This window comes from Rhinoraja longicauda, chromosome 19 (genome assembly GCF_053455715.1).
Source record: "Rhinoraja longicauda isolate Sanriku21f chromosome 19, sRhiLon1.1, whole genome shotgun sequence".
In the NCBI taxonomy this organism is placed as follows: Eukaryota; Metazoa; Chordata; class Chondrichthyes; order Rajiformes; family Arhynchobatidae; genus Rhinoraja; species Rhinoraja longicauda.
In genome coordinates this window covers 9,870,766-9,886,169 of record NC_135971.1, presented here as the reverse complement: position 1 = coordinate 9,886,169, position 15,404 = coordinate 9,870,766, and the positions used below count along the sequence as shown (strand labels likewise).

At 48.1% G+C, this 15,404-nt stretch overlaps 1 protein-coding gene across 1 annotated transcript; it reads right to left on the bottom strand.

The window, feature by feature from the left end:
- Nucleotides 1–781: 781 nt before the first annotated feature.
- Nucleotides 782–8,656, bottom strand: LOC144603105 (nuclear factor 7, brain-like). The gene is made up of 6 exons (XM_078416246.1): nucleotides 8,237–8,656; nucleotides 8,048–8,143; nucleotides 7,728–7,961; nucleotides 7,078–7,100; nucleotides 6,862–6,980; nucleotides 782–1,317 (listed from the first exon to the last, which is right to left on the bottom strand). Exons 1-6 carry the CDS (start codon nucleotides 8,645–8,647, stop codon nucleotides 782–784), a joined length of 1,419 nt encoding a protein of 472 aa, XP_078272372.1. The 5' UTR covers nucleotides 8,648–8,656.
- Between the last annotated feature and the right edge of the window lie 6,748 nt (nucleotides 8,657–15,404).

Here is a 15,404-nt window from a genome sequence, read left to right as displayed (position 1 = left end):
ACCCTTCACCTCTTGTCTATTCACCCACCCGTGTTCTCCAGAGTTACGAGGTGACCTGCTGAGCTAATCCAGCACTTTGTGTCTTTCGTTTCCACCGTTGGACATCCTGACTGATAATGGGTCTCGTTTTATAGGTTTCGATCAAAAGTTACACATTGCCCTCCTGATCAGTTAAAAGTCACGAGTATAATAATCTGTTAAATTCTCTCCGGGCAGCGCACGGCTGCGGGATTCAACCATGAATTTAACGTTCGCACATAATCAGCAGCGACCTGTGCCGCACATTCTGTGCACCCCCCCCCCCCCCCACCCCCCGGCCTCCCAACCCCCTCAATCTCCCCTCCATATTTTTAGTTCCCCTCTCTTAATTGCACGTTTCCTTAACGTCCATTTCCAGGCGCCCCCTGCACAAGACGCAATTACTCAGCGGACTTTCGGACTCGGGGGAACTCAGGACCCGCCGCCCGCGGCCGCTGCTGAACCCGCGCGAACGGCGATTATTTCAATCTTTATATTTTCACAAAAGTAATTTCTGTTCCGTTGCCGGACGCGGTTAACGCGTTAAAGTGAACGGATCGACACCTCTGATTTCAGTTGCTGTTTATTTCTCTCTTCCCACATTTACATTCCCCCTGGTTTTATTTCCGCGATCATTGGGCTTTCGCGACCCGGAATTTGGGGATTAAATGGGAGCCGTTCAGCGCCGACCTGTTGTCCACTGGGTTTCTGCCCCACAGCCGCTGAGCCCCTCTCCTGACGCCGGTCCCGTGACCCGACCCTTTTACACACCCGGGGCGGAACCGGAGCAGATTCTCATCCACTGGCCTGGTGCCCAAGGCCTGAAGCAAGGATAAAGTTTCTCCGTGAATTTATTCCCAGTGAAGGTGTGGAGATGGGACTTTGTGTCCGCGTCGTAAAATGAAACTCTCCCGGACTCGTAACTGATATAAACTCCCACCCTCCCGGGGATGGGACGGGCGGGGAGACGGGATCCAGCGGAGATGAGTGCAAGAAACCCGCCGAACGACCGCCACGTGATGCTCCAGACTCCAGTCTCCGGGGTCAGTGTGACCGGTCTCTTCCTCTCCACAGACTCTGCGGCGACTCCCAGACTCCAGCCCTCACTCCGCTCCACCTCCACCTCCCAGTAATGTCTCCCCGATGTGAATCCCTCCGATCCCAGCACACACGGCCAGTGTGTAAACCTCTTCCCGGTGTCAGGGAGACTCCTCCGGGTCCGGGTCCATCTCACCCTCTTCCGATCCTCAGACACCTCGAGCTGCGGATGCGCTGTTTCCACATCCAGGGTGACGGAGACTGGGGGGAGAAGCAGAGAATCAGAGAGTCCCCGGGTGTCGGGGGGAGACTCGGGCAGCGCGGCCCCGGGACCGGGGGAGAGGCCGCTCGGCCTCAGGCACAGGCGGGCGGACAACAAACACATTCCCGGAGTTGCACCGTACTATATCGGATGGACAACATTTTTATGCCACGCGATTAATTCGTTTTGTGGCGGAGATTGATTGAAGGAGGAGAGATCACAGTGTGGAAAGTAAATTCCTGAGTACGGAGAAAAGCTGATGTATAAACCCGAGAAGGAGGGAGGAGGCAGAGATAAATTGGGCACAGACGCTGCAATCGAAATGAGGGGTGTGCATTAATACATTGTCAGTGGGGTGGTAACACTTTGCATGATATTCTAGACAGGTTTACAACTTCATGCAAGGAATGAACACCTACTGAGATAGACCCTGTTCCTGTGACTGAGAGAGAAATATATGCGATCAAGTAAAGGTTACAATCAGGGTGTAACGTTGTGTCGAATATAGAGCTTTTATTAAAGCGCAAGACTGGCTCGTTTTTGCTGCCCTGCGCGTCTAGGATATTTTTACCGCGATGTGAATGAATTCCGCCGAGTTTAGGAGTAAGTATATTAAGGAGAACCATCCACGTGCGAGAGAGCAAATAAAATGAGAAGCGGCAAGGAATATTCATGGAACAGGGGATGTCCATGAACAGAGTTGAAGTCAACAAGCTCAACGAGAAAGAGAGAGAGTTGCTTGGAATAATGATCAGAGGCATAATATTATCGTACGTACATAGTGATGAGGTGCTTGTTGTTGAATAGCTGTTCAATAGACAATAGACAATAGGTGCAGGAGGAGGCCATTCGGCCCTTCGAGCCAGCACCGCCATTTAATGTGATCATGGCTGAATAATCTCAATCTGTACCCTGTTCCTGCCTTCTGCCCATAACCCCTGACTTAACATATCTTTAAGAGCTCTATCTAGCTCTTTCTTGAATGCATTCAGAGAATTGGCCTCCACTGCCTTCTGAGGCAGAGAATTCCACAGATTCACAACTCTCTGACGGAAAATGTTTTTCCTCATCCCCATTCTAAAAAGCCTACACCCTATTCTTAAACGGTGCCCCCTGGTTCTGGACTCCCCCAACATTGGGAAAATGTTTCCTGCCTCTAACGTGTCCAACCCCTTAATAATCTTATACGTTTCGATAAGATCCCCTCTCATCCTTCTAACTTCCAGTGTACACAAGCCTAGTCGCTCCAGTCTTTCAACATATGACGGTCCAGCCATTCCAGGAATTAACCTAGTAAACCTACGCTGCATACCCTCAACAGCAAGAATATTCCTCCTCGAATTTGGAGAACAAAACTGCACACAGTACCCCAGGTGCGGTCTCACTAGGGCCCTGTACAACTGCAGAAGGACGTCTTTGCTCCTATACTCAACCCCTCTCGTTATGAAGGCCAACATTCCATTGGCTTTCTTCACTGCCTGCTGTACCTGCATGCTTCCTTTCAGAGAGTGGTGCACTAGGACACCCAGATCTCGTTGTACGTCTTCTTTTCTTAACTTGACACCATTCAGATAATAATCTGCCTTCCTATTTTTACCACCAAAGTGGATAACCTCACACTTATCCACATTAAACTGCATCTGCCATGCATCTACCGACTCACACAATCTGTCCAAGTCACCCTGCAACCTCATAGCATCTTCCTCACAGTTCACACTACCACCCAGCTTTGTATCATCTGCAAATTTGCTAATGGTACTTTTAATCCCTTCATCCAAGTCATTAATGTATATAGTAAATAGCTGCGGTCCCAGCACCGAGCCTTGCGGTACCCCACTAGTTACTGCCTGCCATTCTGAAAGGGACCCATTTATCCCCACACTTTGCTTTCTGTCTGTCAACCAATTTTCTATCCATGTCAGTACCCTCCCTCCAATACCATGTGCTCTAATTTTGCCCACCAATCTCCTATGTGTGACCTCGTCAAAGGCTTTCTGAAAGTTGAGGTACACCACATCCACCGGCTCTCCCCTGTCAATTTTCCTAGTCACGTCCTCAACAAATTTCAGCTGATTAGTCAAGCATGTTTTCCCCTTCGAAAATCCATGCTGACTCGGAACGATCCTGTTACTGCTATCCAAATGCTCCGCAATTTCGTCTTTTATAATTGACTTAGACGAAGGGATTAAAAGTACCATTAGCAAATTTGCAGATGATACTAAGCTGGGGGGTAGTGTGAATTGTGAGGAAGATGCAATAAGGCTGCAGGGTGACTTGGACAGGTTGTGTGAGTGGGCGGATACATGGCAGATGCAGTTTAATGTAGATAAGTGTGAGGTTATTCACTTTGGAAGTAAGAATAGAAAGGCAGATTATTATCTGAATGGTGTCAAGTTAGGAGGAGGGGGAGTTCAACGAGATCTGGGTGTCCTAGTGCATCAGTCAATGAAAGGAAGCATGCAGGTACAGCAGGCAGTGCAGAAAGGCAATGGAATGTTAACACATATGTAACATATAACAACTACAGCATGGAAACAGGCCTGTCCGGCCCTACCAGTCCACGCCGACCATTCGCCCTGACCTAGTCTCATCTACCTGCACTCAGACCATAACCCTCTAATCCCCTCTTATCCATATACCTATCCAATTTACTCTTAAATAATAAAATCGAGCCAGCCTCCACCACTTCCGCCGGAAGCCCATTCCATACAGCAACAACCCTCTGAGTAAAGAAGTTCCCCCTCATGTTACCCCTAAACCTTTGTCCCTCAATTCTGAAGCTATGTCCCCTTGTTGGAATCTTCCCCACTCTCAAAGGGAAAAGCCTACCCACGTCAACTCTGTCCGTCCCTCTCAAAATTTTAAAAACCTCTATCAAGTCCCCCCTCAACCTTCTACGCTCCAAAGAATAAAGACACAACCTGTTCAACCTCTCTCTGTAGCCTAAATGCTGAAACCCAGGCAACATTCTAGTAAATCTCCGCTGTACCCTCTCCATTTTGTCTTCATAACAAGAGGAGTTGAGTATAGGAGCAAAGAGGTCCTTCTACAGTTGTACCGGGCCCTGGTGAGACCGCACCTGGAGTACTGTGTGCAGTTTTGGTCTCCAAATTTGAGGAAGGATATTCTTGCTATGGAGGGCGTGCAGCGTAGGTTCACTAGGTTAATTCCAGGAATGGCGGGACTGTCGTATGTTGAAAGGCTGGAGCGATTGGGCTTGTATACACTGGAATTTAGAAGGATGAGGGGGGATCTTATTGAAACATATAAGATAATCAGGGGATTGGACACATTAGACATGTTCCCAATGTTGGGGGAGTCCAGTACAAGGGGCCACAGTTTAAGAATAAGGGGTAGGCCATTTAGAACGGAGATGAGGAAGAACTTTTTCAGTCAGAGAGTGGTGAAGGTGTGTAATTCTCTGCCTCAGAAGGCAGTGGAGGCCAGTTCGTTGGATGCTTTCAAGAGAGAGCTGGATAGAGCTCTTAAGGATTGCGAAGTGAGGGGGTATGGGGAGAAGGCAGGAACGGGGTACCGATTGAGAGTGATCAGCCATGATCGCATTGAATGGCGGTGCTGGCTCGAAGGGCTGAATGGCCTACTCCTGCACCTATTGTCTATTGTCTATTGTCTATTGAATCCAGCATCTTCCCCACCACTGATATCAGACTAACTGGTCTATAATTTCCCGTTTTCTCTCTCCCTCCTTTCTTGAAAAGTGGTATACCATTAGCTACCCTCCAATCCACAGGAACTGACCCTAAATCTATAGAACATTGGAAAATGATCACCAATGCATCCACGATTTCTAGAGCCACCTCCTTAAGTAACCTGGGATGCAGACCATCAGGCCTTGGGGATTTATAAGCCTTCAGTCCCATCAGTCTACCCAAAACGTTTTCCTGCCTAATGTGGATTTCCTCCAGTTCCTCCATCACCCTAGGATCTCTGGCCACTAGAACATCTGGGAGATTGTTTGTACCCTCCTTAGTGAAGACAGATCCAAAGTACCGGTTCAACTCGTCTGCCATTCCCTTGTTCCCCATAATAAATTCCCCTGCTTCTGTCTTCAAGGGACCCACATTTGCCTTGACTATTTTTTTCTTCTTCACATACCTAAAAAAGCTTTTACTATCCTCCTTTATATTATTGGCTAGTTTACCCTCGTACCTCATCTTTTCTCCCAGTATTGCCTTTTTAGTTATCTTCTGTTGCTCTTTAAAAGAGTCCCAATCCTCTGGCTTCCCACTCTTTTTTGCTATGTTATACTTCTTCTCTTTTATTTTTATGCTTTCCTTGACTTCCCTTGTCAGCCACGGGTGCCTCTTACTGCCCTTCGAATCTTTCCTCCTCTTTGGGATAAATTGATCCTGCAACTTCTGCATTATTCCCAGGAATACCTGCCATTGCTGTTCCACAGTCTTCCCTGCCAGGGCCTCCTTCCAGTCAATTTTGGCCACTCCTGCCTCATGCCTCTGTAACCCCCTTTGCTTTACTGTAATACTGACACTTCCGATTTTCCCTTCTCCCTCTCACTTTGTAAAGTAAAACTTATCATATCGTGGTCACTGCCTCCTAATGGCTCTTTTACCTCGAGTCCCCTTATCAGATCAGGTTCATTACACAACACTAAATCCAGAATTGCCTTCTCCCTGGTAGGCTCCAGTGCAAGCTGATGTTAGAATCCATCTCGGAGGCACTCCACAAACTCTCTTTCCTGGGGTCCATTACCAACCTGATTTTCCCAGTCTACCTGCATGTTGAAATCCCCCATAACCACCGTAGCATTACATTTGCGACTTGCCAATTTTAGCTCCTGATACAACTTGCACCCTATGTCGAGGCTACTGTTTGGCGGCCTGTCGATGTCTCCCATTAGGGTCTTTTTACCCTTACAATTCCTCATTTCTATCCATACTGATTCTACCACTCCTAATTCAATGTCACCCCTTGCAAGGGAGTGAATATCATTCCTTACCAACAGAGCGACCCCACCCCCTCTGCCCACCTGTCTGTCTTTTCTATATGTTGTGTACCCCTGAATATTCAGTTCCCAGCCCTGGTTCTCTTGTAGCCATGTCTCAGTGAGTCCCACAACATCATACTTGCCAATGTCTAACTGAGCCTCAAGCTCATCCACTTTATTTTTTATACTTCGCTCATTTAAATACAACACTTTAACTTCGGTATTCACCTCCCCTCTCACACCGGTCACAATTGGCCCTGACCTTACTCTCTTATTCCTTCTAGAACTTCTCTTCCCATTCATTCGAGATTCCTTTGCAATTTCTCCTGTATTCGCTTCCCCTTTAACTCCATCTTCATATTCCCAATTTGTCAACCCCTCCCCCCTACTGCTTAGTTTAAAGCCACACTTGTTGCACTAGCAAACCTGCCTGCCAGAATGTTGGTCCCCCTGCTGTTGTTTTCAACAGATGGCTGTATGTTTTCATTAAAGTGTCCATTATTCATATCACTCTTTGTATCCAGCTCACATCTAGCGATCTCTATTACATCAGAAAAATAAATTAAGTCAATATTACCTTGCGGACCACCACAGGACAATTTGCTCAGCACTCTCTTCAGTAAAAAGGGGCGATCGAATTTTGCAACGTCCAGTGCCCCATCTTCTACAGACAACATGTGTTCCTCATCACTAACTCTGTAAATATAAGCAGCGGGGTTACGGAATGAACAACAATGAATTTCTGAGTTAATTTTTAAAATCATGCATTGTTTCAGTAAAGAACATTTCCTACCTCCTCGTCCGACGAATTTCCTCCTGAAATCAATAAAAGCCAAATTGTAATTGATATACACTGACCACACACAATCCAACGGCAGGATTTTCTACTAATTCTTGCAAACTATTGGAAATTCTGCAGTATCACACCCTCTGACGAACAGAGAACGGGAACGGTGCAGATAGGATGAGGAACCACAGGACAAAGATGAAAGAGGAAGAACATATATTATGTCAAAAATATTTCAATAGACAGGAAAGGTGAACCACACGGGACATATTAACTTGCAACTCTAAAATTAATGTGTTGATAATGTTTTTTTATATTATCAAAGGATTTCATACAATGGGTCATGCAAAACACCTAAAGTTATCAAACACTGATTACACAAAGAGGATTTAGATGGTATATCTGGCATAAGTGCCAAGGTGCGTAACTGAATGTTAGTTCCCATTAATTAATGCACTGCCTGAGACACCCGCTACACCAAGCACACACACAGCACGCAGGTGTACCAAGATTTTAGTGTCAGTTTAAAGATAATGTTTAACTTGGGAAACGGAGGAACCATCAAACATTTAGCGTCAAAGTCTCCGCTTATTCCCGAGAGGTTGTGCATTTATTGTGTGCATTTGGATTGGCCTAAACTGAAAATAAATTCTCACCATTAGGAATATCACACTGTCTTTTTGATCCATCCGTTCCTGCATCTTTGCGAGTTTCTCCTGCATAGAATTTAACTTCTCTTGAATTGCTTGAAGATTTTTCTCCATTATATCTAGGCTCTTCGCCTCTGCTTCCTTGACATCTTTGAGTAAGCGCTGCTCTTCCTCAGCGAGAATCTGACGCTTTTTAGTGAATTCAGATGTGATGTGGGACTGCAGACTGCGGAACTGTTCCTGTTCTAGAGAAATGGGGATATTGTTATGTTGTCTCAAGGGGAACAAATCTTCACGGCACCACACAGCACAGGAGAAGACCTTACCATGAATCCAGAAATCTTTGTTTTCTGCAATTGTTCCATTTCCTGTGTCTCTGAATTTTTTTTCGTGAGAGATTCCAGGGAAGATTTGATCTGAGCCTGAATATGGGTTTGTAAAAAAAGGAAAATTAAAGAGTTGGATATGCGAAAAACGATGTAGAATCAATATGATCATAAGATGTTTACTTTTACCTTGTAGTTTTCAACAGCTTCCTCTACGGGTATGAAGCGGTGGTCTCTGTGTTCCCGCGCGTCTCGACAAATCACACAGACCAATATCTTGTCAGTTTCACAAAACAGCTTCAGTTCTTCCTGATGTTTCTCGCAGTGAAGTTTACTTTGCTTCACTTTCGGAGTCAGGTTTAATTTGTGAGTTTTCTCAGCCAGGTTTGACAAGGCCCAATTCCCAATCAGGGTGCGGTCTGCAAACTCCGCTCTGCATACCGGGCAGTTGTTTCTCCCGTCCTTGTCCCAACTCTGTGTGATACAGGAGCGGCAGAAGTTGTGTCCGCACTGCAGGGAAACCGGGTCGGTGAAGATATCCAGGCAGACGGGACAAATTAGTTCTTGGCGTAAACTCTCAACCTGCCGTTCGGCAGCCATATCGATTCTCGCCACTTCCTGATTTCACTTACGGGGAGGCGCTGAACACCTGAGATGCTGCGATTGTCCAATCGCCGCGCTGCAGTGTCAGGGAACGAACACTAAAGGGGAGGAGTTGGCAGGAAGGAACTGCAGATGGTGGTTTCAACCGGCGGAGATGGACACAAAAAGTTGGAGTAAATCAGCGGGACAGGCAGCGTCTCCGGAGAGAATGAATGGGTGACGTTTTTCGGGTCGAGACACTCCTTCAGACAGGGCGAGGGCACAAGGTGTCGTGGCAACTCCAGGCGAACTCCACTACAGGGAGCAGTTGACAAGACATTGAACCTTGGCCTCCGCGTTCTCCCGTTTGCCAAACATTATAACTCCCCTTCCTATTCCCGGAGTGCGCTTTCTGTCCTGGGCCTCCTCCACTGTCTGAATGAGACCACACGCAAATTGGAGGAACAGCCGTTGGGCAGCTTACAAACCAGCGGCATGAATATTGATTTTTCTAATTTCAATTAACTCTTGCACTCTTCCGGTCCCTCGGTCTGAGTGGTCTTGATAGCTTCAATGTTCGTATTCCTTCGTTATCTCCTCTTCCACTGCCAACAACGGACCACTGTGGGCTCTAGTGGTCATTGGTCATCGGTGCCGGCTCGTATTTCGTTTGTACCTTTTCCAAACCGCCAGTATCCCTCTCCGCTGACTCACATTCTGAAGAAGGGTCTCAACCTGAAACGTCCAAAATTCTTTTTTTTCCGAGGTGCCGCCTGACCCACTGATTCACTCCAGCTTCTTGTGTCCATCTTCGGTGTAAAGCAGCATCTGCAGTTCCTTCCTACACAAAACACTAAATCTGCCTGATTATGTCTGGAGCAGGAAAGAAGAGCAGAAGAAACAAAGTGCCGGAGAGACGCAGCGGGTCGAGCAGCATCTGCTGGGGGGGGGGGGGGGGGGGGGGAGAAAAAGCGGCGTTTCTTAGAAAGGGCAAGGGCAGAGAGCAGGCACACTGGGTAGAGCTGCTGCCTCACAGCGCCAGAGACCCGGGTTCAATCCTGAACCCCGGGTGCTGTCTGTGTGCAGTTTGCTGCTTTAACCTCTCTCACCGCGTTGGTTTCCTCCGGTTGTCCAATTTCCCCTTACACCCCAAAATAAAGTGCGGGTTTGTAGGTTAATTGGCCTCTGTAAATTGCCGACACTATCCAGTTAGTGCGCGAGAATGTGGGATAACATAGAATGATAGGGATGACATATTGTGTTAGATTTTTAGATTTACAGATACAGCGCGGAATCAGGCCCTTCGGCCCACCGAGTCCGCGCCGCCCAGCGATCCCCGCACATTAACACTATCCTACACACACTAGGGGCAATTTTTACATTTACCCAGTCAATTAACCTACATACTTGTACGTCTTTGGAGTGTGGGAGGAAACCGAAGATCTCGGAGAAAACCCACGCAGGTCCCGGGGAGAACGAACAAACTCCGTACAGACCGCGCCCGTAGTCAGGATCGAACCTGAGTCTCCGGCGCTGCATTCGTTGTAAGGCAGCAACTCTACCGCTGCGCCACCGTGCCGCCGTCTTCACGTGGATAGGTGGCTATGGGATGGTGGGATGGGACCGTAACACATGCAATTATGATTAGATGATGGGATGAAATGCCGGGCTGGGATTCTGTCGGTGAAGAGGAAAAAAGTGAAATGAACGGGCCAGTGCTGTGTGGTGAGGGGAAAATAAACCGTGTCCGTTGACTGCTATCAACATGTTACCTGTTTGATTTCCGTGTGGAATTACGTGTCAGAATCAGAAATGTAGGAGTTGTGCGTTCTGTGTAGCGGTTACCTACTGAGGTTCCACCATTCGCCTGTCACCCAACTTCAGCTAGAGTTCCGTGTGTTGCAACCTGCCCCACTGTTCCTCTCGATCCATTTCAGTCCACCTTCGCTCCCTGTGTCATCTCATCAGTCCTCCTCGTATCGAATGATTCCGTGGCCTGGTAACCGATCAAATGCAATAATATATCCACACGTGAAAACATTCTGATGTTTGTTAGTTGAGACGAACTGGGGCGTATGAATCAAGATGGCTGGCATAAAACAGAAGGGATAATAATCTGGATACATAATCCCAACATATACCGTAGAGCAGAATCTCAGACTTTAAGCCGAGGAGTTGCATCAGTTGGCACCGTGACACGAGGAACTGCTAATTTGCAAAAATAAAACACACATAAGTGCAGTTCAGCAGGTGGGCACGGTTCTGGGGAACATGGATAGGCGACGTTTCGGGTCCAAACTCTTCGCCTCTTATCTATTCACCCACCCGTGTTCTCCAGAGTTACGACGAGACCAGCTGAGCTAATCCAGCACTTTGTGTCTTTCGTTTCCACCGTTGGACATCCTGACTGATAATGGGTCGAGTTTTATAGGTTTCGATCAAAAGTTACGCGTTGCCCTCCTGATCAGTAAAAAGGCACGAGTATAATAATCTGTTAAATCCTCTCCGGGCAGCGCAGGGCTGCGGGATTCAACCATGAATTTAACGTTTTCACATAATGAGCAGCGACCTGCGCCCCGCAGTTTGTGCATTCTCCCCCCCCCCCCCCCCCCGCCTTCCAACCCCCTCAATCTCCTCTCCATATTTTTAGTTCCCCTCTCGTGATTGTACGTTTCCTTAACGCCCATTTCCAGGTGGCCCCTGCACAAGACACAATTACTCGGCGGACTTTCGGACTCGGGGGAACCCGCGCGATGAGGCGAAGAGCCTAGATATAATGGAGGAAAATCTTCAAGCAATTCAAGAGAAGTTAAATTCCATGCAGGAGAAACTCACAAAGATGCAGGAACGGATGGATCAAAAAGACAGTGTGACATTTTTAATGGTGAGAATTTTTTTCAGATTAGATCAATCCAAGTGCACACAGAAAATGTATAACCTCTTGGAAGATGCTATCATGTTGCTGGGTGACTTGGACAGGGTGTGTGAGTGGGCGGATGCATAGCAGATGCAGTTTAATGTGGATAAGTGTGAAGATATCCACTTTGATGGTAGGAATAGGAAGGCAGCGTATTATCTGAATGGTGTCAAGTTAGGAAAAGGGGACGAACATCGAGATCTGGGTGTCCTAGTGCATCAGTCACTGAAAGGAAGCATGCAGGTACAGCAGGCAGTGAAGAAAGGCAATGGAAAGTTGGCCTTCATAACAAGATGAGTTGAGTATAGGAGCAAAGAGGTCCTTCTGCAGTTGTACAGGCCCCTAGTGAGACCTCACCTGGAGTACCGTGTGCAGTTTTGCACTCCAAATTTGAGGAAGGATATTCTTGCTATTGAGGGCGTGCAGCGTAGGTTTACTAGGTTAATTCCCGGAACGGCGGGACTGTCATATGTTGAAAGACTGGAGGACTACGCTTCTATACACTGGAATTTAGAAGCATGAGAGGAGATCTTATCGAAACGTGTAAGATTATTAAGGGGTTGGACACGTTAGAGGCAGGAAACATGTTCCCAATTTTGGGGGGAGTCCAGAACAAGGGGCCACAGTTTATGTTCGGAAATTTAGAACTGAGATGAAGAAAAAGTTTTTCAGTCAGAGAGAGTTGTAAATCTGTGGAAGTCTCTGCCTCAGAGGTCAGTGGAGGCCAATTCTCTGAATGCATTCAAGAGAGAGCTAGATAGAGCTCTTAAGGATAGCGGAGTCAGGGGGTATGGGGAGAAGGCAGGAATGGGGTATTAATTGAGAATGATCAGCCATGATCACATTGAATGGCGGTGCTGGCTCGAAGGGCCGAATGGCCTCCTCCTGCACCTTTTGTCTATTGTCTATAAATATTTGATTGTTCCTGTTTCCCAAGTTAAATATTACCTTTAAACAGACACTAAAATCTAGGTACAGTTGCATGCTGTGAGTGTGCCTGGTGTAGCGGGTGTGAGAGGTGTAACTAATGGGAGTTAACATTCAGTTACACAGCTTGGCACTTATGCCAGATATCTATCTCTCTATCTCTCCATCCATCCATCCATCCATCCATCCATCCATCCATCCATCCATCCATCCATCCATCCATCCATCCATCCATCCATCCATCCATCCATCCATCCATCCATCCATCCACCCATCCATCCGTCACTAAAACTCTCGGTTTGTTTGTGTGTATGTGTGTACCATGCCCTCTACACTGCCAAAACGGTGCACGATTGCGCCTCAATATTAGGCCCACCCTACTCACCATTCCCTTCTGGCGTGAATAAACCCACTTTCGTTACTTTTTTTAAACAATTTACCTTATAAACTTTAATAAATCCGCCGCCCCCCGGAGGACCAGCGGGAGGAATGTTGCCCGTCCCGGTGTGCCCCGCGCCCGACCTCCTTCCCATGCTGCAGCGCGCCACAGATGCTGTGGCAGAGGGTCCAACAAGATGGCCGTCGCCCGTCGCAAGCAGCAGGAGAAATGCGGCCGTGCTCGGTGCCTTCTCCCTGTCGACTCTCGCCCACCCGCGGCCCCGGGAGACGCTCCCCGCCCGGCAACGGATCCGTGCCGTCGCCAGCGTTCCCCGCCGCAGATTGCAGCCGAACTGCAGGAGACGCTTCGGCCACGGTGGAGTAACAGAGCCGAAGTCACTGCTTTTCCCCTCTCCCCCCTTGCTGGCACACGGCCACGGGGGCACTACCCGCCCGGCAACCGCTCCAAGGTTGGGCCGAGGGGGGCAGGAGGTGTGGGGTGGAGCGGGAGGAGCGGGCTGGGGGGAGGATAGAGGGTGGAGGTGAGGGATGAAGGAGATGGGGGTGAGGGGGAGGGAGGGAGGGAGGGGAGGAGGGAAGGGAGGGAGCGGGTAGGGGTGAAGGCGCTGGTGGGGGAGAGAGGGAGAGAGGGCGGGAGGGAGGGAACGGGAAGGGTTGAAGGGAATGGGGAGGGGATGGGGAAGGAGAGAGGAGAGGGAGTGGAGGGGTGAAGGGGATATGGAGGAGTGGGTTGAAGGTGTGATACTGCAGAATTTCCAGCAGGTTGCAAGAATTAGTAGAAAATCCTGCTGTTGGGTTGTTATGGTCAGTGTAAATCAACTAAAATTTGGCTTTTATTGATTTCAGGAGGAAATTCTTCGGAAGAGGAGGTAGGAAATGTTCTCTGCTGAAGCCGTGCATGGTTTAAAAAATAATCCAGCAAATCATTGTTGTTCATTCTGTAACCCGGCTGCTTATATTTACAGGGCTAGTGATGAGTATCACACGTTGTCTGTAGAAGATGGGGCACCGGAAGTTTCAAAATTCGATCGCCCCTTTTTACTGAAGAGAGTGTTGGGAGAATTGTCCTGTGGTAGTCCAGAAGGTAATGTTGATATAATTTATTTTTCTGACGTAATAAAGATCGCTACATGTTAGTTGGATACAAAAAGTGATATGAATAATGGAAACGACTGAAAACATACAGCCACCTGAACAGATATACAGATCTCTCTCTCTCTCTCTCTCTCTCCCTCTCTCTCTCTCTCTCTCTCTCTCTCTCTCTCTCTCTCTCTCTCTCTCTCTCTCTCTCTCTCTCTCTCTCCCTCCCTCCCCTCCCTCCCTCCCTCCCTCCCTCTCCCTCTCTCTCTCTCTCTCTCTCTCTCTCTCTCTCTCTCTCTCTCTCTCTCTCTCTCTCTCTCTCTCTCTCTCTCTCTCTCTCTCTCTCTCTCTCCCTCTCTCTCCCTCTCCTTCTCTCTCTCTCTCTCCTCTCTCTCTCTCTCTCTCTCTCTCTCTCTCTCTCTCTCTCTCTCTCTCTCTCTCTTTCTCTCTCTCTCTTTCTCTCTCCCTCTCTCTGGTGTTCACTCTGCCCGGGTCTCTCATGCCTCGACACACTTCAATTATCATGCCTCCTTTAATTGCTCCCCCAATTGCTCCCCCAAAGTGGATTTCGTTGGAAGTAAGTGGAAACTGCGCAGCCAAGAAGCCAAACGCCGACTGAACGTCTTGAAAATTGCGACCACCCAGTATATCTAGGATGTACCTTAGACCGTTGTCTCGCCTTCAAGACCCATGTTGAGAAGACAAAAGCTAAAGTCTGTGGAAGAAACAACATTGTCTGCAAACTTACTGGAACAAAATGGGACGCAATTCTAAGATCAACCGCATTGGCCCTTTGCTACTCAACAGCAGAGTATGCATGCCCAGTCTGGGAAAGGTGAGCCCACGCTAAGAAGATTGATCCAGCCATCAATACAACCTGCCGCCTTCTCATTGGATGTCTTAGACCAACATCAACTGATAGCCTATACATACTATCTGGTGTAGCGCCACCAGAGATTCGTCACAGTGCAGCAAGCGGTGGAGAACGTCATCGCCAGACCACAGATGTACAACATTCCCCTATTAGAAACATAGAAACATTGAAAATAGGTGACATTCGGCCCTTCGAGGCAGCACCGCCATTCATTCTGATAATGGCCGATCATCCACGATCAGTAACCCGTGCCCCACTTCTCCACATATCCCTTGATTCCACTAACCCCCAGAGCTCTATCTAACTCTCTCTTAAATTTATCCTTAATTCTCTTAAATTAATGTAACGGGACCCCACTACTGGCCATATCTTCCCATCCCCTCCCCTTTCTGCGTCCCGCAGAGACCGTCCCGTCCGTAACTCCTTGCTCCCTGTTCCAATCGTCCCTTCCTACCCAAACCACCCCATCCCCGGGCACTTTCCCCTGCAATGTTGGGGGAGTCCAGAACCAGGTGCCACAGTCTTTGAATAAAGGGGAGGCCATTTAAAACTGAGGCGAGAAGGATCTTTTTCACACA

Bases quoted from the DNA above. Each gene is read 5' to 3' on its own strand.
- LOC144603105 (XM_078416246.1), bottom strand. From the start codon at position 8,647: ATGGCTGCCGAACGGCAGGTTGAGAGTTTACGCCAAGAACTAATTTGT. The intron at 7,962-8,047 runs GTAAGGTCTTCT...TCTCTAGAACAG, and splicing joins CAAAGATTTCTGGATTCATG to GAACAGTTCCGCAGTCTGCA. The intron at 1,318-6,861 runs GTAATATTGACT...TTCTCCCCCCAG, and splicing joins GTCCTGTGGTGGTCCGCAAG to TCTCCGTCACCCTGGATGTG.